Source organism: Leucopleurus acutus (assembly GCF_964270905.1).
Source record: "Leucopleurus acutus genome assembly, chromosome: 2".
In the NCBI taxonomy this organism is placed as follows: domain Eukaryota; kingdom Metazoa; phylum Chordata; class Mammalia; order Artiodactyla; family Delphinidae; genus Leucopleurus; species Leucopleurus acutus.
Genome location: NC_139143.1, coordinates 177,229,219 through 177,254,574, shown reverse-complemented (window position 1 = coordinate 177,254,574; position 25,356 = coordinate 177,229,219). Strand labels below are relative to the sequence as shown.

Below are 25,356 nucleotides of genomic sequence, written 5' to 3'. Positions count from 1 at the left end.
TCGTTGCGGAGCATGGGCTCTAGGCTTGCGGGCTTCAGTAGCTGCAGCACGTAGGCTTCAGTAGTTGTGGCTCACGGGCTCTAGAGCACAGGCTCAGTAGTTGTGGTGCATGGGCTTAGTTCTCTGCAGCATGTGGGATCTTCCCAGACCAGGGCTCAAACCTGCGTCCCCTGCATTGTCAGGCAGATTCTTAACCTCTGCACCACCAGGGAAGTCCTCAATTTTTAATGTTTTGAGGAACCTCCATAGGGTTTTCCATAGGCTGTACCAATTTACATTCCCACCAACAGTGCACGAGGGCTCCCTTTCCTCCACATCCTTGCCAAGACTTGTTGTTTATTGTCTTTTTGATAATGGTCATTCTGACAGGTGCGAGGTGGTATCTCATTGTGGTTTTAATTTGCATTTCCCTGATGATTAATGCTGTGGAGCATCTTTTCATGTGTCTGTTAGCCCGTATATCTTTTTTTGGAAAAATGTCTATTCAGATTTTCTGCCCAATTTTTTATTTTTATTTAAAAAAAAATTTTTTTTGCAGTACACGGGCCTCTCACTGTTGTGGCCTCTCCCGTTGTGGAGCACAGGCTCCGGACGTGCAGGATCAGCGGCCATGGCTCACGGACCTAGCCGCTCCGCGGCATGTGGGATCTTCCCAGACCGGGGCACGAACCCGTGTCCCCTGCATCGGCAGGTGGACTCTCAAACACTGTGCCACCAGGGAAGCCCTGCCCATTTTTTTAATTGGTTTTTTTTTGGATGTTGAGTTGTATGAATTCCTTGTATATTTGGATATTAACCCCTTATCAGATATATCTTCCCCCATTTGCAAATAGCTTCCCCCATTCAATAAGCTGCCTTTTCATTTGTTGTTAGTTCCCTTCGCTGGGCAGATGTTTTTCTGTAGTTTTGCTATTTGTCGAATCCGAATGAGATCCTTGCTGGGTAGAGTAATCTTGGTTGTAGGTTTTTCCCTTTCATCACTTTAAATGTGTCCTGCCACTCCCTTCTGGCTTTCAGAGTTTCTGCTGAAAGATCAGCTGTTAACCTTATGGGGATTCCCTTGTATGTTATTTGTTGTTTTGTAGTTTTGCTATTTGAAGGACAGTTGGGTTCAATGTAACATCCTTGGATTGCTTCCGTAAGTTTCTTGAGAATGCTGCTCCACTATTGCTTTGCTTTGCATCTTATTTATTTGTTATTGCGTCAAACTACATATAAATATGTATAACATTTGTCACTTTAACCATTCATAAGTGTACAATTCAGTGGCATTAAATACATTTACAGTGTTGTGTAACCACCACCACTATCTATACCTAAAACTTTTTCATCATCTCCAGTAAAAACTCTGTACCTATTGAACTATAACTTCCCCTTCCCTCGTTCCCTCCAGCTTCTGGTAATCTCTATTCTATTTTCTGTCTCTATGAATTTGTCTATTCTAGGTACTTCATATAATGTATGTTATTTTTTTAAAAGTCTGCCTAAGTTATTTCATAGTTTTGCCTGGAGGCTCTGCTTTCTATCTTTAAAGTCCAATAGCTTTACAAGGATCTATCTTAGAGTTGATTGCTCAATGTCAATTTACATAGTACCCAGTGAACCCTTCTGATGTGTAGACCCAGGTCTTTTATTTCTAGAAAGTCTTCCTGGATTACAGTTTTAAATGTTAACTCTTTGCCTGTCTTTCATTTCCACCATTTTCTCTCTGACCGTTTTTACTTCTTTATCTAATTTTCATTCTCTTGGTTGTCTTCCTGCTTTTCTTCAATGTCCTTTAGTAAGTTTTCATTTGAATCTATCATCCTTGGACACCTTTTAGTTTAATCTTCATTTATGATATGATTTTGTTATTTTCTTCTCCAAGATCAATATCAATTCTCATTTCATTTCTTCCTCTTTTTTTGGCGTATTTCTGCTGTCAGATTTTGTATTTCTGATTTGAGGTATTTTTCCGTATCCCTAAATGCTTATCTGAGGATATTTAATTCAGTTTGGAGTGTCATGTTAGTTTTCTTCTGCTGAGATGCTCTGATTTGCATTTATTTTCTCTCTCTTTTTTTTTAACAGTAGTTTTGAATGTATGTGATCTGCCTTTTTATAGTCCTAGTCATTCATGGACGGGACTTCTTATTCAAGCTTGCCCTCTGCTGTACGTCCTGCAGCCCCTGTTCAACATCCTTTATAAACAGTGTGGAGGAGGAGGAGGTGGTGTGGTGGAGAACTGGCTTTTCTTAGGTCTCACTTTTTTTAATTCAAGTATAATTGACTTACACTATCATATTAGCTTTCTTGTTTGTTTTTTAGGATTCTTACTTTTCCCTTTTTAATCCCTTCTTTCCTTCACTATCACATCTACAAGGGGACCAGCCCTACTCTATATATCTGCTTCTCTCCAGGAAGCAATGCTTCTACAAAGCTACCCTTTCTATTCTTTCCAGATTCCTCCCGGGTGCTGGTGCTGCTGGTGGCTATTATGCCCCAACTGTGTTCAGTGTTTTGGCATTTGGTGTTGGACATCCTGAGAGTGGTTTTGTCTGTGGGTCATCTAAGACTGCCACGCCCCTCTACTGTTTTTCACAATGTCTCTGAAACCTTCTCTCCATCACTCTCGGCACCCACAGGCTTGCAGCTGTATGTGGTGGGATTTCTGTTGGAATTTGGATTATTTCTCTACTTCAAGTAACTCAAGGTTCCTGTGTGGTTTTATTTCTTTTCTTTGTTGATTTACCTTCCTTTGGGGGGAGGGTGAGTGGGTACGCTTGAAATTAGGGCGCTACCTTTGTCCTCCAAGCCTGGAAGTCCTGGTACATGCACTTGACATTTAATAAACACTGTCAAATTGGCCATCACAGTGGGTGGCAGTACCCAGTTCCCTACGTCCTCACCAATGCTTAATATCAAATATCATCACTTTTGTTGAACTGATGGGTGAAAAATGTTACCTCATTGTAATTTTAAATGCAGTTCTCATATTATTAGTGGGATTATCGTTTCAAAAATTATTTTTCTTTTTGTATTTTTTTTCTTCTCTGAATGATCTCTTTAAATCTTTTGCTCTCTTTTTCACCTGATTGGGTTTTTTAATTTTATGAGTTGTTTATATATATTCTGGATCATTAGCTATGCATGTTGCAAATTTTTTCTTCCAATCTGTCACTTAAAAAAAATCTTATTTATTTGGCTGCATCGGGTCTTTGTTGCAGCGTGCAGGCTCTTCGTTGTGGCGTGCGCGCTTCTCTCTAGTTGTGACGTGCGGGTTTTCTCTTCTCTAGTTGTGGCGCGGGTTCCAGAGCTAGTGGGCTCTGTAGTTTGCGGCACGCAGGCTCTCTAGTTGAGGCGCACGAGCTCAGCGTTTGTGGTGTGTGGGCTTATTTGTCCCGCGGCATGTGGGTTCTTAGTTCCCTGACCAAGGATCGAACCCGTGTCCCCTGCATAGGAACGCAGATTCTTTACCACTGGACCTGTCACTTGTCTTTTAATTCAAAAAATTTTAAATTGAAGTATAGTTGATTTACAATGTTGTGTTAGTTTCAGGTGTACAGCAAAGTGATGCAGTTTTTATATATATGTATGTATATATATATATTTTTCAGATTCTTTTCCATTATAGGTTATTACAAGATAGTGAATATAGTTCCCTGTGCTATATAGTAGATCCGTGTTGTTTATCTAATCTTTTAATTTTATTTATTGTATCTTGTTTATAAATGAATTGTCTTCATGTTGCCAAATGTATTAGTCTTTTCCTTTTATGTTTTTTTCTTTATTCACTTGTACCTTTGTGTATGTCTTTAAAGGGCTTTTTAAAAAATTTAATTTATTTATCTTTGGCTGCGTTGCGTCTTTGTTGCTGCGCGCGGGCTTTCTCTAGTTGCGGCGAGCGGGGGCTACTCTTCATTGCAGGGCTCAGGCCTCTCATTGCGGTGGCCTCTCTTGTTGTGGAGCACAGGCTCCAGGTGTGCAGGCTTCAGTAGTTGTGGCACGTGGGCTCAGTAGTTATGGCGCACGGGCTTAGTTGCTCTGCAGCGTGTGGGATCTTTCTGGACCAGGGCTTGAGCCCGTGTCCTCTGCATTGGCAGGCGGATTCTTAACTGCGCCACCAGGGAAGTCCAAGTGTGTGTGTGTGTGTGTGTGTGTGTGTGTGTGTGTGTGTGTGTGTGTGTGTGTGTCTTTGGATGATAGGATTATGGTAGATTTTCATTTCTTTAGAGTTATTTTAAAAATATTTTTAGAAATTCTACAATTACCTTCATATTTGTGAATAGTGTCTTTTCAAGGATGACTTTGCCTACCCAAAGTCATGAACATCTTCTGTAATATTTCATCTAATACTTTTATAGTTACTGCATGTTTAGGTCTCCATATGTGTAGCATTTATCACTGGGATCACTGTGTGTGAGAACTGTGTGAGAGAGGCAAGATCTAGATTCATTTTTTCCCAAGTGGATATCCTAACACGATTTATTAAATGGTTCATCATTTCCCAACTGATTTAAAGGGCTTCCTTTATCCTATACTAGTTCCCACGTATACATAGAATTGTCTCCCTAATCTATTCATGTTGTTTCATTTCTCTAATCCTACAACAACACGACATCATACTACTTACTAAAGCTTTATAACATATTTTGAGAGAACCAGCTCCCTCATTATTCTTTTTCAAAATTGTCTTGGCCGTGGTGCATTTTCTATTCCATGTGAATCCGCTTATCAAATTCCATGAAAATTATCTTGGAAGTTTGGTTGAAAGTACATGGAAAGTATAGATTAACGTGGGGGAGAACTGACATCTTTTATTATGTTGAACTTTTCCATTCATGATAAGGGTATTCATCTGCATTTATTCAGGTCTTCTTTTATGGTCTTCTGGAAAGTTTTAGTTTTCTTTGTAAAGGTCTCACCCATTTTTCATTGTTTTATTATTGTAGTAGATTCTTTAAAGTTTAGAATATTGTCTCATCCCTCCCTCTGCAGTTCCTCAACACTTATGGAGAGTCTCTGCTGAAGCCTTTTGCTTTCACAATTAATTGTTATTATAGGTTGTATACATTTTCTAGTTCTCAATCGCATCATGCATGTGTTTCTATCTCCTTAACTGTAGGATAAACTCCTAGAGGGTCGAGCTGGGGTTTTAATTCCTGCTTGGGGAGGGGGGCATGCTTTGGAAGCGGAGGATCTGCTGCTAACAAAAAAGGGAGGCAGTTCGGGAAGGGAGAAGCAGGGGCCCCAGGGCTCAGAGTGGGGAAGAGAAAGGAGCCTGTTCACTCGGTCATTGGGAAAGGGAGAGTGTCAGTAAGATGGGCCTCTGCAGGAAAAAATGTCTCCCTTCTGCACCTTCAGTGTGTGTGTGTGTGTGTGTGTGTGCGCGCGCTTTCCGAGGTGGTACTGTTTTTAGCAGCCTTTCATATTTTCATGTGAGATGAAGACAGACTGGAGTGATGCTTCTACAAGTAGGCAGCACTAAAGACTGCCAGCAAATCACCAGAAACCAGGCTTCTAGCCTAGATTCTCCCTCACATTCCTCAGCAGGAATCAACTCTGCCGACACCTCAGTCTCAGACTTCTAGCCTCCAGAACTGTGAGACAATAAATTTCTGTTGTATTAGCCACCACGTTGTCATAGTTCGTTATGGCAGCCCTGGCACTAAGACACTCTGGTAGGAGAGGGAAGCCTGTATGAGCCACCTGATCGGGACTGGAGGTCAGGAATGGTTTCCTAGAGGTGATGCTGAGCTGGGCATTGAAGGATGGGTAGGAGTTTATCAGCCAAAAGAAGTCAGCGAAGAGTATTCCAGGCAGAGGGAAGAATACATGCAAAACCCAGGAGGAGGCATGAGTGCATGTCAGAGACTCTTCCTTGAACTTCTTCGAATGCCCCTTCTCCTGCCTGGCCCTGCCCAAGCACCTGAGGCCTGGAAACCCACTGTTGACATCCTTTGCTCCAAGATAATGGAAAAATTATTTTTACCAGGAGGTCCCTTGAGCCCATGTGGTGACATGCATCATTCTCACCAGCAGGGGGCCCTTACACGGTCATATGGGTGAAGCGTGGCCAGGTGGGCATAGGCACTGCGTAACCTTCTGGCATTTGTCAGGGTCCAAGGCCTCTGCTCTGGAGAGGAGGTGCAGTAGGCCCTGGGGGTGCTAGCAGCTCTGTGCTGGCCGGGCGCCCTCCCTCAGCTCCACAGGACACACACTTGGACCAACATAGCCTTCGGTACAAGTACTTTATTTCAGTTACAATAGTGCCACACCCAAACTACAGTAGCACAAAACATGATAATACAAAAAATAGATTCCCAGCTCCAAACCCCACGTCCATGTGCCCACGGAGAAGCCGCCCCTATGGCTCCCCAGGCCTAGGAGGAAGGGGCCTCTCAGAGCGCAGCTGCCCAAGGCTCTGCGGGGGAGGCAGTGGGAGTGCTTCCTTTGCTTCCATCCCCGCTGGTCCCGAGTCCTCCTCGGCCTGTCCCCTCCCACTCCCTGAAGCAATGAGGGCAGAGGACGTTCCCTCCGGCTGGACCCTCAGCCCTAGGACCCCTGCTTCTGGCTGGCAGGTCCCAGGTCCCTCCGGCTGGACCCTCAGCCCTAGGACCCCTGCTTCTGGCTGGCAGGTCCCAGTCCATGGTGCCGGGACTGCGACCCTCCTCGGGGAAGGCCGGAGGGCAGGAGGGTGGGGGAGGGGAGGGCGCCAGGCCCAGGAGAGCCGGTCCCTCCGTGGTGAGGGAGCCCGCATGGCGGGCTCCCGACTCCAGCTCCTTCTCTGGCTCCTGTCCTCCCTTTCCTCTGAAGAGACAGCAGGCCTGCCGCTGGTGGGGGCCAGGGGCCTCACCTGGAGCCCACTGCCAACACCCCTGCCCCAGCTCCAGGGCCGACCTGAAGGTGGGCGAGGCAGTGGCTGAGCCTCTGCTCATCTTGGGCGAGGAGAACTCTGGCTCCCTGTGGGAGCGGGGCTGGCCCGGTGGCCTGGCTACCAGGCAGGAGGGCTGAGGCAGCTCCTGCCTTGGTCAGGGGTGCCTGCTTCCTCAGGGCCAGCCTGGGGCTACATGAGCTCCACCAGGTGGGGGAGTCCAGAGAAAATGAGGCCGCAGGGAGGGGACGACATTCCTGGTCCCCTAACACCTCAGGCCAGACCAACCAGGTTGGGGGAGCCTTCCCCTCGCAGCCTCCCGTGGCTAAGAGCATCCCCCAAGAAGAGCAGTGGATCTTGCTACAAGTATTGTCTTGATTCAGCCCAAGGGGCTGAGGGTGGGCTGGAGCCCAGGGCAAGTTCAGGGGCTCTTCAGATTCCTGACCTCAGTGCCGTAGACCTGTAGGTCAGAGCCTCTGGGTGGCTATGAGGGGCAGCTGTGTGGCACTGGAGTAGGGGGTATGGCCTTGTGTTCCAGTCAGGACACTTGGGGGGCTTCACTGAGGAGGCCAAGGGGCCCCTGGGGGCGGAGGGCTGTCTCCTTGTGGGGAGCCCAGGCGCAGCCTTGGATAAGGCACTAGAGAAGGGAGGGCGGGCCTGGCTGCGGTCCTGGGAGCCCGGCCCAGGCCAGTGGTAGAGGACGGAGCTCGAAGGGAGGATTTGGGCCCTTGGGCAATGAGAGCTGCTTTCCCTTTCCTTCTTCCCTGGGAGAAGAGGGTGTGCAAGGCAGAGACCCCAAAGTGGCTGGGATGGCAGGATGCTGCAGAGAGACAACAGGCCCCAGGACTGACGGGGGGCAGTCAAAAGAAGGCGGACAGAAAGAGGACATCTAGGGCACAGCAGAGTACACCTGATGGGGATGTCTCAGCCTCGCAGGGCTCCTGTGACCCGGATCCAGGGTGCTCGGGCACCTCCAGACAGGGTTTGAGGGCCCTGACCTGGCCTCATGCAGCCATCAGTCCTCTGCTGTGACTTCGGGGTCAGATCTTCCTTGCTGGGGTTCCCACTGTTGGACTCTGGGGACAGAGGCAGGCACACTGAGGGGGTGGTACCAACGAGCTGGCCCCTCCCTCTGCCGGGCCTCTATGCCTCTCCTCTCTGCACCAGGGGACCAAGAACCAGGGGAGGAGGCTGAAACTGCATACCCCAGGGACTGAAGCAGCTCCCCACTGGGGGACCTGCTCAGTGGCTGGGGATCCTGCTTCAGCCCAACCTTGCAGCAAGTGAGGAAGCGAGGGGGGTAAATCAGTGGGGCTTGTCCACAGGTTATTTAGAAAAACAGAACATAATAAATATACCAATCCTTTCCTTAAAAAAAAAAAAAGTGTTTCAAATGCGTTATTTCCCTGAAGATTTCCAGTGTATTCCACAATGTTTAAAAAATAGTTTCCCCAAAAATACATCTTTAAAGCACTGACACAGTGGTGTTTGTGGTGTATCTGGCGCTGGATGTGGGCAGGAGGCTGTGTCCAGCTGCCCGTGTCGGCGTGGGGCCCAGGCCTGGTGAGCAACCGGCCTGACACCCAAATGCCCATCAGAGTTGACACACGTGTGACTGGGATGACCGGGTCTTCACAGGGGAGCAAATCTCGGATTAATGTGAGAACCCACATCACAGACTTGCTTCGGGCTGAAAACCCTCCAGCGAGAGGGAGGGGGCCCGAGGTGGCCAGGCGCCGCCCTGGGCGCCGGAAGGAGCGGGCAGCCTTGTTGGCCCCGCCCCGGGGGCGGTCCTCAGCCCCTGCCCTGCTTCCTCCTTGGCTCCTGATGCTCCACCCCTCTCACCACACTTCACACTTGTGACGAGGGTTCATGGGTGAGCCGGGCGGGCAGTGGAAGTGTTCCGAGAACTCCCTGGAGTTGGAGATGGAGCCGATGACCCGGAAGCGGGACGGGCTATGAGGATCGGTGATGAGACCTTCGTGCGAGCTCTCGGGCGTGCGGACGGAGCACCAGACCTTCCGGGGTGAGACATGGGAGAGGCCGGGGTCACCACTGGCCCCATCACCACAGCAGGGAAATAAGGGCCCCGCCTGGTTCTGAGACCCCAGGGGGCCAGGAGAGCCTGTCAAGTGGGCTAGGAAGAGACAGGGGCTGGTGGGACCCCATCCCAGCTTCCTCTGCTGCAACCAGAGCAGCTCTCTGTCTGTTCCGGGCATCTTCGTGACATTTCACCTGAACGAAGGATTCTGCCCCAAAACCACTTTGAGTCCAGATCAAACTGTCTAATGGCCTGGTGGCTCCAGGCACCAACAGAAGGCTACATGCTGAATGCCAGCTCAAGGAACAGCCCGGGACGTCTTGAGTTTTCAAGACATTGCTAGAACCCCAGAAGCAGAAGGGCCCTTAGCAGTCCCCTCGTCCCCTCACCTACCTGATGCAGGAATTCCTCTAACAGCATTCTTGGCCCTTCCTTGAATTTCTCTAATGATGAAGCTCACCTCCTTACAGGGTAAATGCCCTGCGGACGGACCAGTGAGCTAGGGCTTCCCAATTTGAGGAAACTTGCCTTTTGTTTTTCAGAGCTCCTGGAACTCAAGATAGCAGATTGTGTCTGAGTTTGGCTTTTCTCTAATGAACTCACCTGTGCAAACCCCAGGAAGAAGAGCTGGTTATTGGTGAGACCCAGGGTGGGCAACGTCTGCTCAGCCCCGTACTTCTTCACCCAGTTCTGGTAGGCCTGGGGGGAGAGAACAGAGCTCAGGGTCCCCATGACACAGGAGCGAGCGGGGTGGGGTGGGGGCTACCATGGGAGATCAGGGAAGGTCTACCCAGTTGGGACAGGGACTAGCTTCTGATGGTGGCCTCAGCTCAGCCTAGAGGAGCTGTCCTCTTTACCTGCACTCATTCTGAGGGGAGCTCATTCAACACTGGCTTTGAATACCATCTACATCTAAATACCGATGGCTCTCAAATGCACACCCTTCTAGCTCCAGCCTCTTCTTGGGTATATTCAACTGCCCCAGCTGGATATCCAAGATGCATCCCAAACTTAACACACACACACACACACACACACACATCACTTTCCCATCACAGTAAGGGACATCACCAACCACCCAGTTACTCAGGCCCAAACCCCAGGACTCTCCCTTGATTCTTCTCTTTCAATCAACCGAACAACCCAAATCTAACCGCTTCTCACCTTTCCCATTGCTCTATCCTGTCTCTTGCCTGGACAACCTCACAGCAGCTTTCTGACTAGTCTCCGTGACTCAAACTGGTCCAATTCCAATCCCCTCCCAACTTAGCAACTCAAGTCATCCTCGTAAAGCAGGGATTGGCAAAATTTTCTGTAAAGGGCCGGAGAGTAAATATTTTCAGCTTTGGAAGCCAAACACCCTTTTCTGCAGCAACTCAAGGGTGCCGCTGTTGGGTGAAAGCAGACACAGGCACCATGGAGACGAATGGGCATGGCTGTGTCCCCCCAGTTTTTATTTATTTTTATTGATTTATCCAGCCGAGGGCTGGATGTGGCCCAGGGACTGCAGGTCTGCCGACCCTGTCGTACAGGATAACTTAGATCATTTCATTCCTCTACTTAAAACCCCTGCAGCGGCTCTCATCGTCGCCAGAGTAAAACCCAAGTTCCTTGCTCAGCCGGCAGAGGCCGGCGGCCTGGCCCAGCCCCTCCTCCGGCCTCCCCCCTGCCCTGGGCCCTGCCCTGCCTCCACGCTGCCCCGTCCTCCCTCCTGTCCTTGACCACGCCAGGCCTGGGTCCGTCTCATGGCCTCCGTACCTACTCTCCTTTCCCAGCTTTCCCTGCCTCTTCCTCATCATTTAGGCCTCAATTCAAATGTCATCCCCTCCAGAAGGCCTCCCCTGGCCATCCTTCCCCCCATTTTCCTTTATTTCTTTGGCCTAGTTTATATTCTTCTTCTCCTTATCAATACCTGAAGCTGCCTCATTTATTTGTGTAGGTATGTGTTGCCTTTCTTCCCCTCCCCACCCCATTAAAATTGCGAGCTTTAGGACAGCAGGATCCCTGTCTGTGTTGTCACAGAATCTCCGGCTCCAACAACAGTACACGGTGGGTAGAAAGTTCGCGATTCCCTTTCACTGACTAATGGACGTCAGGCAAGTTGCTGAATGTTGCTGGGTTGGTTTCCTCACCTGCAAAACGGGCTTGTGATACCTAACTGTAAAGCTGTCGGGGGCGCTGAGCACAGCGCCTGGCGCACAGTAAGGCCTCAATACCGGGCACCTCGCAGGATTTCTGCTCTCACTACCACGGGGAGCTGGAGGCTCTGCGCTGGCCTCTGGTATCTCCCTTCCAACTCAGCTAACATCTCCGAGTGCCACTCCGGAACAGGCTCTGAGCCCAAGTGGTCACATGCTATCTTTCTAACACCCAGCGATGCAGGGACTAGGTAGCCACAGCCATGTATCCTGAGGCTCAAGGAGGCTGAGTGACTTACTCCAGAACCAGGACGTGAGCCGGAAGTGGCTCCAAGACCACTGACCCCTCCCTCCTTTCCCGGGCCCACTGCTGCCTGAGTCAGTGGTGGCTTCCCCTGTAAAGGGAAGAACAGGCAGGTCTCCAGGTGGGTCTAGCCCAAGCCCTTTCTGGTGACCTTCAGTCGGGCTGGACTCAGAGTAGACAGGCTTCTATGTGCCAGTTCCGTGCTAGGTGCTTCATAGACACCCTTTCAATCAGTCCTCACTGCCACCCATTCCACAGATGTGGCAACTGAGGCTCGCAGGGCTGCTGCGCTTGCCCCAGCTTGTCTACAACCACCCTTAACTGAGAAGCAGCTGGACAGTCCCAACCTTGGCCTGGGGTGTGTGAGGAGGGGGCCTCTTACCCGATAGGCCGCCTTGAGGCCCCCATTATCAGCGATGTTCTCCCCGAGGGTATGCCGGCCGTTCACCGGCTCCCCGTTCACGCTGTAGTTGCCGTACTGCTCCACCATGCACTCGGTCTGCTGCTTGAAAGCCTCCACGGATGAGTTTTTCCACCAGGGCCGAAGGTTCCCGTCCTTGTCATACTCCCGTCCTGCGGGGTCGACAGAAGTGTCAGGTCAGCGGGAGAAGAGGCAGAGCCGGGACCCGTGCTGCTGGCTGTGCCTCTCCTCCCAGGGAGAAATGATCCACCCATCTACCACCCAGCACCGGGGAGATGAGGCCGGTCTGGGTGCTAAAGGAGCTGCATGAATCAGCTGCTGGGGTGGGGGTGGGGGATAGAGGAACCTGATCTCGGCAAAGGACCAGCATGTTCAAAGCTTCCGTGGAGCTGGATTCACTGTCAAGGCTGGTGAAGGGCCTCTGACCCTGAGCCAGGAGGAGGTGAATGCAGCCAGCAGTGCTAGGGTCATGGGACAGGGCCTGGCCTCCAAGGCCTTGCCTCCTCCTTCTTGGCCTTGGAGTCCCCAAGGCAGGAGGCAATGAGGAGGATTCTGGACATTAGCTGGTGAGGTGCTAACTCTTCTGACTGTGGTTGGACCAGAGAAATCTCTGGAGTGGTGGAGAAATGTTCTCTCCCCACTGACTACTGGTACCCACCCCTGGCACTGCACACCGTCCTGGAGCAGGGTGCTCCCCTGTGAGTCTGCCCTGTCCTCACAACCACCACACAAGCATCATGCCGATTTTACAGAGCAGAAAACAGAGGCCTGCAGAACTGATGGGACTTGCTAAGGTCCACACAATTGGCAGGTGGCCGGGCCAGGATATGAACCCAGATCCTTCTGTCTCCAAGGCTAAGACCCTTAGACGTGAAGGGAGCAAAAGCAGAAGCAGTGGGGCCAGGAAGCTGGTGGGGGAATCATCTGAAGGGGACCCCAAGGAACCTGTACCTTGATCGTCAAAAGCGTGAGTCAGCTCGTGGCCCACGACGACGCCGATGCCACCAAAGTTTAAGGCGCTGAAGGGGAGGACACGAAGGTGAGAGTGACGCCATGTGGGGAGGGACCACTGCTTTCCCAGCCTGGAGACATGGCAGAGTCCCGCAGGGCTCCAGCCAGGCCCCTGAGCCAGTCAGAGCCTGGTGAGTCTGCTGTGCCCTGCCTGTGCCCGCTGGACGCCAAGCACTGTGCCAGGTGCTCTGTGGCACCGCACGGTCCTCTTTGGTCATCCCAAGGAGTTAGGCCTTGGTAACTAACTCTATAAATGAGCAGACAGAGGCGTGGAATGGTTCAGGCATTTTGCCCAAGGGCCACACAGTCAGCAGAGAGCAGGCCTGGGATTCGGACCCAGGCCTGTGTGGATTTCATTTCTGAGACAGTGCCCTCACTCTTCCCACCTTCCCAGCTTAGACTGTTCTAGAACGCTGTTAGAGGGGAATTTCCCTATATGTGGCTCCAACCCCCAAGTTCCCACTGTGCAGAGGCTTTCCCGGTCCCGGAGATCCCAGAGGGAAGCACAGGGAGTAAGGCTGTTGTTTCCATGGCAACATCTCCTGGCCAGTGGGACGAGGAGCTCTCAGTGAGGTGGGTGTGCACGTGGGGTCAGCTGTGGGCCACAGGGCCGGGCTGGGCCGGGGGATCCACTGAGGGGTGGGGGGAGGAGACAGGGCGGGAGCAACAGAAGCATCGCGTACTTGGGTGAAGAGCGGGTGTAGAACGGTGCCTGCAGGATTCCAGCCGGAAACACGATCTCATTCTTGGTGGGCGAGTAGTAAGCGTTCACCATGGGTGGCGTCATGCTCCACCTGCAAGAGAGACACACGGGCAAGCTCAGAGCCTGCTGGGGGAGCGCAGGTGGGGACGGCCCATCTGGAGAGTGTCCAGAGCCCTAAGAGTGTGGATTCCCCTTGACCCCAGGCCCCAGGCCACACAAGCACACAACAGTCCCAGAAACTATTAACTTTAGCCATGTTAGCAAGCGTACCGTGAAATCTTACTTTACGTTTAATTTCATTTCACTGACTATTAAAAATGCTGAGCATCTCAGGACTTCCCTGGTGGTCCAGTGGTTAAGACTCTGCGCTCCCACCGCAGGGGGCACGGGTTCAATCCCTGGTCGGGGTACTAAGATCCCCCATGCCATGCTGCGTGGTCAAATACAAAATTAAAAACATGTTGAGCATCTCAGAAAAAAAAAAAGAACAAAACGGACCATTACATACTAAAAAGTCATTACAATCCAGGCTCAAAATGTATTTGTCAGCAGTTTTCAAAGTGTGCTCTGTGGACACCTGGCGGGATGGGAATCCCTCAGTTCCCTTTCAGGGGTTCTGTGAGGTCAAACTATTTTCATAATAATGTTAAGATGTTATTCGCCTTTCCCATCGTGTTGACGTTACACTGATGGTGTAAAAGTAACGCTGGGTAAAACTGCTGGAGTCCTAGAGCTGAGTCAAGCTGGTGGTACCGCCTGTTCAATTGGTCACCGTGTTCTTCACCAGAAAAAAAAGAGTCATTTTCACTTAAGAACATCCTTGATGACGCAGCATAACTATTAACTTCATTAAATCTAGACCCTTGAGTACAAGTCTCTGAATATTATGCGTGACCAGATGGGAACCACTCATAAGCATTTCTGTTTTTTTCATGGAACACCATTTGTACTTGAGAGGATGACGGGTGTTTGACAGACATATCCTTGACAATGAATAGAGTGAACTCATCACCTCAAGGAAAACAACCGACACCATTTGTTGCCAATGATAAAAATGCAAGGTTTCCAAAAACCTGAAGTTTCAAGCACAATTTTGAAAAACTGGTATCGGCCACCACAAACTTGACAGCTGCCCAACATTTAAAGACTTCTCTCTGGAGGTCAGCAGTGATATTACCAAAGGTGGATTTTTTTTGTATTCTAAAATGAAGAAGTTACTGTTTGGAAGATATGTGAAATTCAGTGAAGCGCTGTTTTCCCAATGACCAATGCACGGTGTTACAAAATCATACCGCGGTAAAAGATTCATTCAAAGCGCAAGACAGACCGACGGATTTTAGTGTAACAGAGTATGAAAAGTTTATGAATATGGTTTCGGAGGGTGGTGCAACTGACCTTTAAGAAAGTTACACCTGTCGCGTTTTGTTATAGTATCAACGAAGGATGTGCACATGTATCAAAAAGCCTGTTCAAAGGTTCCTCCCTTTTCTAACTACATGTCTGTGTGAGGCTAGAATTTCTTTATCCCTATCTTTTCTTTTTTTTTTTTCAGCCACACCGCATGTGGAACATCCCCCAACCAGGAACTGAACCTGTGTCCCCTGTACTGGAAGTGTGGAGTCTTAACCACTGGACCACTGGGGAAGTCCTAGGATTTCTTTATATATTTCAAAAACAATATATTGTAACAGAATGAAGGCAGAAGCAGATGTGAGAATCTGGCTGTCTTCTATTAAGCCAAACATTAAAGAAATTTGCAAAAAGTAAAACAATACCTCTCTTCTCAATAAATTTTTAAAAAAATTGTTCTTTTTCATAACATTTTCAGAAAAATCAATATAACTCCCATAGGGCTTCCCTGGTGGTGCAGTGGTAAAGAATCTGTCTGCCAATGCAGGGGACACAGGTTCGAGCCCTGGTCCGGGAAGATCCCACATGCCGCAGAGCAACTAATTTCGTGCGCCACAACTACTAAGCCTGTGCTCTAGAGCCCGCAAGCCACAACTACTGAGCCCATGTGCCACAACAACTGAAGCCTGCGTGCCTAGAGCCCGTGCTCTGCAACAAGAGAAGCCACTGCAATGAGAAGCCTGCATACTGCAACGAAGAGTAGCCCCCGTTCGTCACAGCTAGAGAAAGCCCGCGTGCAGCAACGAAGACCCAACGCAGCCAAAAATAAATAAAATAAATTTGTTAAAAAAATATATATATATAACTTCCATAAACAAAAAAGCTTTTGGGGGTTCAATGATTTTAAGAGTGTAGAAGGGGCCCTGATGGTAGATAGTAATGAAACACTTGGCTTCCAAATGGTTTTTCTGGTGGGAAGGGCCAGTGGGGAGTGGAGTGAGACAGAAAGGATATTTTCTCCAAATGCCTCGATAGTCACTATGTCTCCTCCAGTAAGTCCCACAGAGATGTATCAAGGGGTAGGTATATTAATGAGTAGGAGACTAACTTTAGATGGAAAATTTTAAGCTAAATTAAAAGACTTCAAATAAATTCACAACACTGGGACAGTGCCTGTGCCTTATTCTGGAGATCAAAAACCACCTTCTTGTACGTTTATGGGGAGCCCTGGTTGAAGACAACTCAAACCCCTGTTGTCCACAAGAGGGAGCCAGAGGCAAAGAAGTTGCCTTCTCTTTTCTCTAAGATTTACCCTGCAAAATGTTTTAGGCATGGAGGGAGTTTAGTCTGAGAACTAGTACTAGGCTGATTACATCTGAGTTTTCTAGGAGGCTATTAAGCTCCCCCCATCCTATCTACAGATAATGAAGGAAAGGCTCCGAACGCTGAAGTGGTGGAGCTGGGCGGTGATGCCAGGCCCGCTCAACTCCAGGGACGAAGCTCCGTCTGGCAACAGGCTGGGCTCTAAGGGCACACAGACTCGGGCTGATCTCAGCTCCCGGCTTCTGAGCGGGGTAACAGCCGCCCGCGCTCCTCAGAGGGCCCTCGTGACAGTCACATCCCGCACCCTACTCGTGCTGAAGGAGAGCTGGGCCCCCATACCTGCCTGCAGGAGCCCGTGCCCTCCCAGCGAGGCCCGGGGACTCACTGATCTCTGTTGGGCGCTTTCCGGAGCTGGTCGGCAGTGACCCTCCATGAGAAGTTGAAAAACCGCATGGCGTTCTCGAAGTAGAGGTCTGGAACCGCGGTGTACTGGACAGGCGGGAGCAAGCCACAGGGTCAGAGCCCGCTCAGGTCCCTGAACGCAAACCGTGTCTTCTAAAACCGAGGAAACTGAGACCCCATGCAGTCAGGGGGCTGGTCCGCAGGGCAGAGACTAGAACGGAGGGCTCAGAGCTGCAGGCTTGGGCTCTTCCCTTGGCCCTCACCCTGCTGGGGCCTGCCCCCCCCCCCCCCCCACTCCAAGGACACACCAAGAGCTTCACCCAGGGCCGCCCAGCACCCAACAGTGCCTCAAGGCACCAGGAAGCCCCTGCAGCCGTGCCAGGGCCTTAGGTGGGAAATATGTCCAGTGGGGTCCAGAACTTTCTGCGATGATGGACATGTTCTACACCTATGTTGTCGGATACGGTCGACAGCAGCCACATGTGCCTTCTGAGCATTTCACATGTGGCTAGTGCAACCTTTTAACTTAATTATTTAATTCATTTTGATTTTAATTAATTAGCCATCTGTGGCTAGTAGCTACCACGCTGGCCAGCACAGACCTCATAAATCCAGCTGGGATCTGTGAAACCTCAGGGGGCAGGCGTTACTGCACACCTTCTTCACCACTCAGCCGGCCTTTCAGCTCTTGCCAGGGGCAAGGTTCTCCCTTAGATCTGTTCTAGGACTTTTTGGCTTTACATCAGGGCTCTGGTAAAATGCTAGGCCCTTGGGGTCATGGCTCCAATCCTGTGGGGTCTGCCTGGGCTGTCTCCAGGAGCCCCTCGTCTTATATCATGATACCCTGGAGCATCTAAAATTACTCTCAAGGAAAAAGGCTGCAGAATGAGGCCCATATTCTCAGAAGTAGTTTTAATATTCTTTGGTTTTAAATATAACCATGATGAGCGGTTATTACAATTTCTAAAATGCCTGAATTCACAAATTTCAATTATAAGGTATAAAACTTTATCTTTCGGGGCAGAAGCACAATCCATTTAAAGGAGTGATTTGCCCAAAGGTCTAACCACCAGGGATGTATCAACTACGCTTGTTGCCTAAATTAAGCTTAAACGTGCACTTGGGATTTATTCTTCCTTTTTCCCATTAGCGTTTCGAAGTCCGAATGAGGGGTCCAGGTTTCTCTGGGGAGGTTGGGGAGAAGCCTGGGGATAGGAGGCAACTTGGGGGGCTGGGAAGTGTATGAGGGGTTCCACTCTGTACTCCACCTCCTGATGCTTTAGGGACACCAATTCTCTCTACACCTTCTAGGATCTGTTTTCCCCTGTTATTTCCCACTCATTCAGTAGAGCTGACTGTGCTGTGCTGGTCATTGACTGCTAGCGGCTCTGGGGAGGTGGGGGTCACCGGCTGGCCCAGGAGAGGAAGGAGCAGATAACGGCTCCTTAGTTCGCGGTCCATGCCCAAACCCCACAGCACATCATCTCCAGATGTCTTGACAGTCATGGTGCCTCCAGTGGCCCACCCAGACCCAGCCTCTGCCCTTTCCCAAGCAGGGTCCCCATGGGTATTCAGGAATGCAAGGGGGCAGGGTGGGAGCCACTCACATCACTGAACACTTTGTCCAGCTCCTTGGGGTCCATGATAAAGTTGGGGTAGCCTATCATGTTGTAGATCGCATCCGCCTGGGCAGGAGAGACACAGAGGACAGTGAACGCCCAGCAGTGCTCTGTGGGTGCCGGGCTCAGGGTCTGGGCCAAGGGGAAACGGCCCAGCTCCTCCCATCTCAGAGCTTTCACGTCCCTTCCTCTTGTCTAACTTCCACTTATCCTTGGGGTCTCTGCCTAAATGTCATGTCCCAAGGGAAGCCTTCCCTGGTCACCACCCCCTGCTGGGCTGCATCTCATCCATGGTCACACCTCCCTTGCACACTTAGCACAGTTTGTTTTTATACAGTCATTAATCCGATCATGTGTTCAAGGCTGTCCCTCCATCGTGCTGGACTTTCCACCTCCTGAACGCAGGACAGCAACCGTGCTGCGCTCATTGGATAAAACTAGTCCCTCCTTCATCCACCCTCGTCTCTCTGAGGCTGCTGCCCTCTGTGCGGGGCCCCTCCCAGCACCCGTCCAGCCTCACCTTTTCCTTGGCTGATTTCCGAGTGTCTTCATCCATCCACTTCAGGGTGCTCAGGCTCTCTTCAAACGCCTTCTTGATCTCCAGGATTATCTCGCTGGCCTGAGGAGACAGCAGCTGAACCAGTCAGGTCTGGGCACTGGACTTGCCTAAAGGCAGTGGGCATCCCAGGGAGAAGGATGACGCCAGGCCAGGACTCAACTCAGATCCTGGCTTGAGGCCTTGTCCTCCAAGGTGCTGGGCTAAGGAGGGGGGCCACAGCCATGTTCCCCCAAACTCGTTCTTCTGAACACTAACATCCTGTGAGATGAGACTGGACTTCTGTAAACAGGGCTCCCTGGTCAAATACACTCAGGGCAAGCTTTGGAAAAGTCTCTTTGCTGCGGGACTTTTCAGAGCCTTTACTGGGTACCAGGCGCTGCAACTCTTTTTAGAGATGCTGGAATATGTAGCTGTTCTCAGATGTACTGGACCACAGAATTCCTTTCTGATGGACTGGGCTTTAAAATCTAGAGAGGTCGAGTTCTGAGGAGCGGTTTCAGAAATGCTCTGCTTGGGCTGGAGATGAATGGCTGCTTTTGAGGGTGATAACGTCGAGAGCAGACCCGGAGACTGAAGACTCTAGGGCAGGGGAAGGTGGAGTCGGGCAGCAGAAAGAGCAGAGGGACTGATGGCATCAGCCACTAACAGGTAGGTCATGGTCAGTCACGTAATAGATTTGAGTCTCAGTTTGCTAACCTCTGACTGCAAATAATATCTATGCAGTTAAAGTCAGAAATAAAAGTGGTACCAACGACGTAACAGCTACCATTTATTGAGCCCTTCTTCTGTGCCAGGTGCCCTCTTGTGTGCACTATGTCATTTAGTCTCCACTGGCAGGATGGACACTCCCACTTCCATGTTCACGGAGTGAGATTATCCCAAGTCACCCAGCCAGGAAGAGGTAAAGCCAGGATCTGAGCTGGGGCCTGGCTGTCGCCTGGTGCTCAGCCATGAGGTTCCTCTGTCCTTCACCCCTCGAGGTCAGGGTGCTCTGTCAATATTACCTCTCTGGGTCCTGCCTGCCCCTTGGAGGTGGAGATGGCTGTAATAACCTGGCTGGGCTGCGGTGAGGGTTACATGAGCTACTACAGATAAAGTGCCTGGTACCCGATCATAGTAGCTATTGTGCATAACTCAAATTATTCAAGGCTTTAGAAAACAGGACCTTGGAGTTAAAGCTGGAGCCCTGGCCTGGGGTAGGGAAGGTCCAGAGCAGACCAGAGCGTGGGCTGTCAGGCTCGTGAGGGGCCATCGCAGGAGTGATGTCACAGCCTGTGTGCACAGGGAGACACTTACTATGTTCTTGCTGTCCTCGGCGAAGGTCGCTTTGACGAACATGGGGCCCAGGGCGAAGCCCAAGGTGTTCTCTGTGTCACTCACGCAAAACTTCCAGCGAGGAAGACAGGTCTGGAAAACACAAGTCAGAGGGGTTACTTGGCCCCCATCCTTCTTCCCAACCCCTGGCTGTCTGGGAGGTAGCACCAGCTAGGCCCGTGCTCCTGTCCAGAACTTGAGGGAGACCTTTTCTGACCCAGTGGAAGTTATTTTAGGCACTGGACCAAGAGGCCACGGGATAGCCCTAATCACCGGCATCTACTACTTCCTGCAGAGCACTTCACAGATGCTGATGGTATCCTCCGGAGCCATCAAAATGAACCTGGGAGCCTGATGAGGAAACAGATACTCAGCAAGGGGAAACTGCTGGTCCAGAGGCCCCCAGCCACCGGAACTCTCACGTGCCTGATTCCACATCCCACGCCCCTCCTGGAAGAGGATGAGGATCCTGGTGGCAGAGAGCCTTGGCAGTTAACTTTCTACCCCCCGGTGAGGCGCTAGCTTCAGTCCCACTTGCTCCCCTGCCCTGGCAGCCTTTGTGGACAGTCCGTATGACCACAAGTGGTGGCCCTGCTCACATAAACCCCTGTGCTGCAGAGGAAGCCCAGTCTTCTTAACCCTGAAGAGCAGGTGGTAAAAACCACCCAGGCTCAGGGTAGCCTGCTTCATAACAGCCATCAACTGGAAACAACACAAATGCCCATCGACAGGCAGATGGATAAACAAAACATGGTATTTTTATACAACAGCCCACGACTTGGAAACAAAAGGGAAGGAACAACTGATGTACACAACATGGATGAATTTCACAGCTGTTTTGCTGAGCTAAAGAAGCCCGCACAGTTGCGTGGTCCCATCTATGCCCACCTCTGGGGATGCTGGGTCGGGGAGACTGATGGGAATGGCGGGCAAGGGACCCTCCTGTGCAGAGCACGCTGGACAAACGGCTGATGGAAATGTTCTCTGTCTTGATTGGGTTGGTGGTTACAGGAGTGATTTCATTTGTCAAAACTCACTAACCTGTATACTTAGTGTATACATTTTATTGTGTGTAAATTACACCTTTTAAAAATTTTTCTTAAAGGTAAGAAGGAAGAAAGGAAGGAAGAAAAAGGCACTCCAGCCTTCGCTAAGTTCTTTTTTTTTTTTTTTTTTTTTTGCGGTACGTGGGCCTCTCACTGTTGTGGCCTCTCTCCTTGCGGAGCACAGGCTCGGGACGTGCAGGCTCAGCGGCCATGGCTCACGGGCCCAGCCGCTCCGCGGCATGTGGGATCTTCCCAGACCAGGGCACGAACCCGTGACCCCTGCATCGGCAGGCGGACTCCCAACCACTGCGCCACCAGGGAAGCCCCTCTAAGTTCTTTTAAACTCTCCCAGCCGTGTGTCCACTTGGCCGCCCCTCTCCTCCCCCCAACCCCACCCACTGCTCTTCCTCAGCTTCAAAGCCTACAGCTGGACACGGGCTGTACCCGGACCTGGCGGAGCCTGACCCCACAGGAGGTTGGGCCCAGGGGGATTCTAACTCCTGGGCTCTGTGGGGGCTCCAGGCTGGGACGGCTGAATCACGGACTGATTCTTATTGTCTTCTCAGGGGGTTCTTCGCGTAAACCCATTCATTCATGCACGCGTTCATTAACTCACACAGCCAGTGTTCTCTGAGCAGTTCTGCTGTGCCCTGACTGTGCTAGATCTTGCCCTCTGGGCTCAGCTGAAATGCCCAGAACATTCGGGGGAGAGACAGGTGCATAAAAAGCGTAACAGCATCAGCAATAGTAGTAAATGTTTAGTAAGTGTTTACTGGGTGCGGGGCCCCACCCTGCAGAATCCTCGCTGTTAACCCGACGAGGCAGGTACCCTCTGTGCTCCTTTCTGCAGATGAAGAACACGGTGTGCAGTATGGTAGCCTTCACAGCAGACCTTGCAGGGATTCCCTCATGTAACCCCAGACAACCCTCTGGTGAATAGGGCAGTGATGAGTTACCCCTTTTTACAGATGGGAAGACTGAGCTCCCTGATCCAATGAAGTGATTTGCCCAAGGCTGTATGGTTAGAGGAAGCATTGCAAACTCAGAACTTCTGACCCAGAGCTCTGTGCTATTACCTCCCTACGAGGATGGGCACCTGGATGCTCTATAAGGCTTTACAAATTAAAAGTGTTTTCCCAAATGGAGGCCATTCCCAAGGGTCCTGTGAGATGAGGTCAGGGATGATCCCAAACAACAGATGAGAAAACTGAGGCTCAGAGAGCCTGGGAGACCACGTGTTCAGGGGACAGAGTCCCTGCCTTGTCGCGTCTGTGACCCAGGCGCTCACCCAGGGCTGGTCCAAGATAGCAGCAGGTGGGGCAGGAAGGAGGGCAGGGCAGCCAGCTCTTCCCCTGGCCCTTCTCTGCGGGCCCAGGGTGGCCTTCGTGGCTGAGCAAGCCCCTCTTGTCAGGAACAGGGATTGTTCCCAGCCTCCCTCTCCCTCTGTCCCCTTCCTGCCAGAGGTGGGTGTACAAGGGGAGGGAGAGACAGAACTTTCCCCAGGATCAACTCCGGGGCCCACATGCTGCCACTCTCTGCCAGTCCTCATCTGGCTCTGCCCACTGCCCTGGACTCTGGGAGGGGCTGCAGGAGAAGACTCCACCTGGCGCCAGCTCTGCTTGCCCCCTGGGGTCTTGCTAGCTGCGGTCCTGGGCGTGGGCAGGCTGTGCCGGGGTAGGGGGGCTTGGCGCTCCAGCCTCCACTGCTCTGTGGCTGGGGCACCTCCTCGCTGCCTGCAGAGGTCCCGGCTTGGTGTATCCCCTCAGCACGTGAGGACTGATCGGTTTCTCTCAGCCCCCTCAGCAGACGTGGGGGCCTGGGGCACAGACCCCATCTCAGTGTCTCCGTACTGGGCTCAGAGTCTGGCACGTGGTGGCAGGGCGTCAGTGAACACGCACTAGCTGGCCATGTGAACGACACAATGACCTCCACTTCCTTGGGGAGGTGGAAGTAGCTGGAGGGCAGGGGTCACAGTGGGGCAGTTAAAGCTGGTGAAGGGACTTCCCTGGTGGCCCAGTGGTTAAGACTCCGGGCTCCCAGTGCAGGGGGCCGGGTTTGATCCCTGGTTGGGGAACTAGATCCCACATGCGTGCTGCAACTAAGAAGCCCACATGCCGCAACTAAAAAAAAGATCCCGCGTGCCTCAACTAAGATCCCGCGGGCCTCAACTAAGACCTGGCACGGCCAAATAAAGATAAATAAATAAATACTAAAAGATAAAATAAAATAAAATAAAGCTGGTGGAAACCACCTGGTCTGGGGCTTGGGAGGATAATGGTATCAGTGGACACTCGTGTCGTACTTACCGTGAGTCAGGGGCTGCTCTAAGGTTTTTAAATTTATGGTGAAGAAGTAGTATTATTGGGGGGAGGCGCTGTGTGAGAGGGGGCTGATGAGCATACCCACCTTGCAGGGATGTGACAGTCACATGAGTTACACAAGGAAAGCCTCATCACCATCACCACTGAGAAGGAGTCGGAAGGGAAAGCCCAGAAGCCACCTTTTGCTGTAAATTAGCTAAATCACTGAGCATCCTCTTCACACTTGAAGACGGTGTAATCACCTCTTCCTGGAAACTTCTGCCCACCCCTGGATGGCTTAGATCCCCTCCTGTGCGCCCAGGGACACCATGGTGGATCCCTTCAGTGGCCCTCTTTATCCTCTGCCTGTCATCTACCTCCCTTGCGAGTTCTAGGGCCTGGTGCACAGCAGGTGCTCACCTTCTTAGTCCCGTACATGACTTCCATGAACTTCTCGTCGGCGTCCTGAAAGCGCTGATCGAGGAAGGAGCTTGTTTTCCGCACCAGGTTCCAGATCATGTAGTTGTTCAGCAGGCTGGGGCAAGAAGATGACAGACAGGCTCAGAAGTGCCCCAGGTTGGACACACAGCAGCATTCCCCCCACTGGCCTCTAGGGGGCGCTCACGGAGATGCACCCTGGATGCTGTGTGGTACTGGGCTGAAGAAGGGAAGGAGTGGCCATTTCCAATGCTTGGGGAAGACCCAGCCAGAAGGCCAAAGATGGGAAAGGGGGCCTAAGAATCGGAGGGGAAGGAAGGAAGCTCTGGCCAGCCAGGCCAAGTTCTCTATGAATGAGAGCTCTCACTGCCCCCATCCCCAGGGCACAGAGAACCATCTGTGGCTGGTGTCACCTTTGCAAATAAGTCACCTTCACACATAGATATAGTGTTCACTATGGTGAACATCCAGCCTCAAACTGGAACCAACCTGAAAGTCTGACAAGTGGGGAACAGTAAGTAAATAATCATATTTATACTTGATGGAATATTATGTAGCCATGAAAAATGAGACCTGCAGAGGGTCTGGGACGACATGGGGAAGGTGCTTATGGTAAAGGTCAAGGTAAAAGCAGACTATACACGTGGTCACGATGATGGCGAAAAAAGGAACCATGTATTAGAAAATCCACCTCTTGCTCTCTCTCTCATATACCTGCTTCTCTCTACAAACACACATACACATCCCAAAAGATCAACATGAGTGTTTTGGGTAATTTGAATCTTTTTCTGTAGTTAAAAACATTTCTGCAACAAATCTTTACAATTAAAAAAATCATAGGACTTCCCTGGTGGTCCAGTGGTTAAGAATCTGCCTTCCAATGCAGGGGACGCAGGTTCAATCCCTGGTCGGGGAACTAAGATTCCACATGCCGGGGGGCAACTAAGCCTGTGTGCTCTAGAGCCTGCATGCCACAACTAGAGAGCCCGTGTGCCGCAACTAAGACCTGACGCAGCCAAATAAATAAATAATTAAAAAATTATTTATTATTTTTGGCTGCGTTGGGTCTTCATTGCTGTGCGTGGGCTTTCTCTAGTTGCGGCGAGCGGGGGCTACTCTTCATTGTGGGGCGCGGGCTTCTCATTGTGGTGGCTTGTTTTGTTGCAGAGCACGGGCTCTAGGTGCGCGGGCTTCAAGAGTTGTGGCACACGGGCTCAGTAGTTGTGGCTCGCGGGCTCTAGAGCACAGGCTCAGTAGTTGTGGCACACAGGCCTAGTTGCTCTGCGGCATGTGGTATCTTCCCGGACCAGGGCTCAAACCCACGTCCCCCTCCACTGGCAGGCGGACTCCTAACCACTGCACCCCCAAGGAAGCCCACTAAATAAATATTTTTAAAAAATCATAAATATTAACTAAATTATTAGCTAACATTTACTGAGTCCCGTTCAGTGTCAGGCACTGTGTTAAAATACTTCACACAGATTATTTCACTCAGTTCTCTGTATTTGTATCCCCATTTTATGGATGAGGAAAA

At 50.9% G+C, this 25,356-nt stretch overlaps 1 protein-coding gene across 2 annotated transcripts in view; it reads right to left on the bottom strand.

Annotated features, from left to right (window-relative positions):
• Positions 1–6,574: 6,574 nt before the first annotated feature.
• Positions 6,575–25,356, bottom strand: part of ECE1 (endothelin converting enzyme 1) — a gene marked incomplete at its 5' end in the record, with an annotated part of 112,759 nt that continues 93,977 nt past the window's right edge. For both annotated transcript variants that reach the window (XM_082834626.1, XM_082834625.1), the window contains 10 exons: positions 6,575–8,871; positions 9,498–9,593; positions 11,719–11,909; positions 12,709–12,776; positions 13,452–13,562; positions 16,530–16,633; positions 18,154–18,231; positions 18,686–18,784; positions 20,021–20,131; positions 23,805–23,919. In XM_082834626.1, the coding sequence (XP_082690752.1) occupies positions 8,695–8,871; positions 9,498–9,593; positions 11,719–11,909; positions 12,709–12,776; positions 13,452–13,562; positions 16,530–16,633; positions 18,154–18,231; positions 18,686–18,784; positions 20,021–20,131; positions 23,805–23,919 (1,150 nt within the window). In that variant the 3' untranslated portion in view covers positions 6,575–8,694. The remainder of the gene's footprint in view (positions 8,872–9,497; positions 9,594–11,718; positions 11,910–12,708; positions 12,777–13,451; positions 13,563–16,529; positions 16,634–18,153; positions 18,232–18,685; positions 18,785–20,020; positions 20,132–23,804; positions 23,920–25,356) is intronic.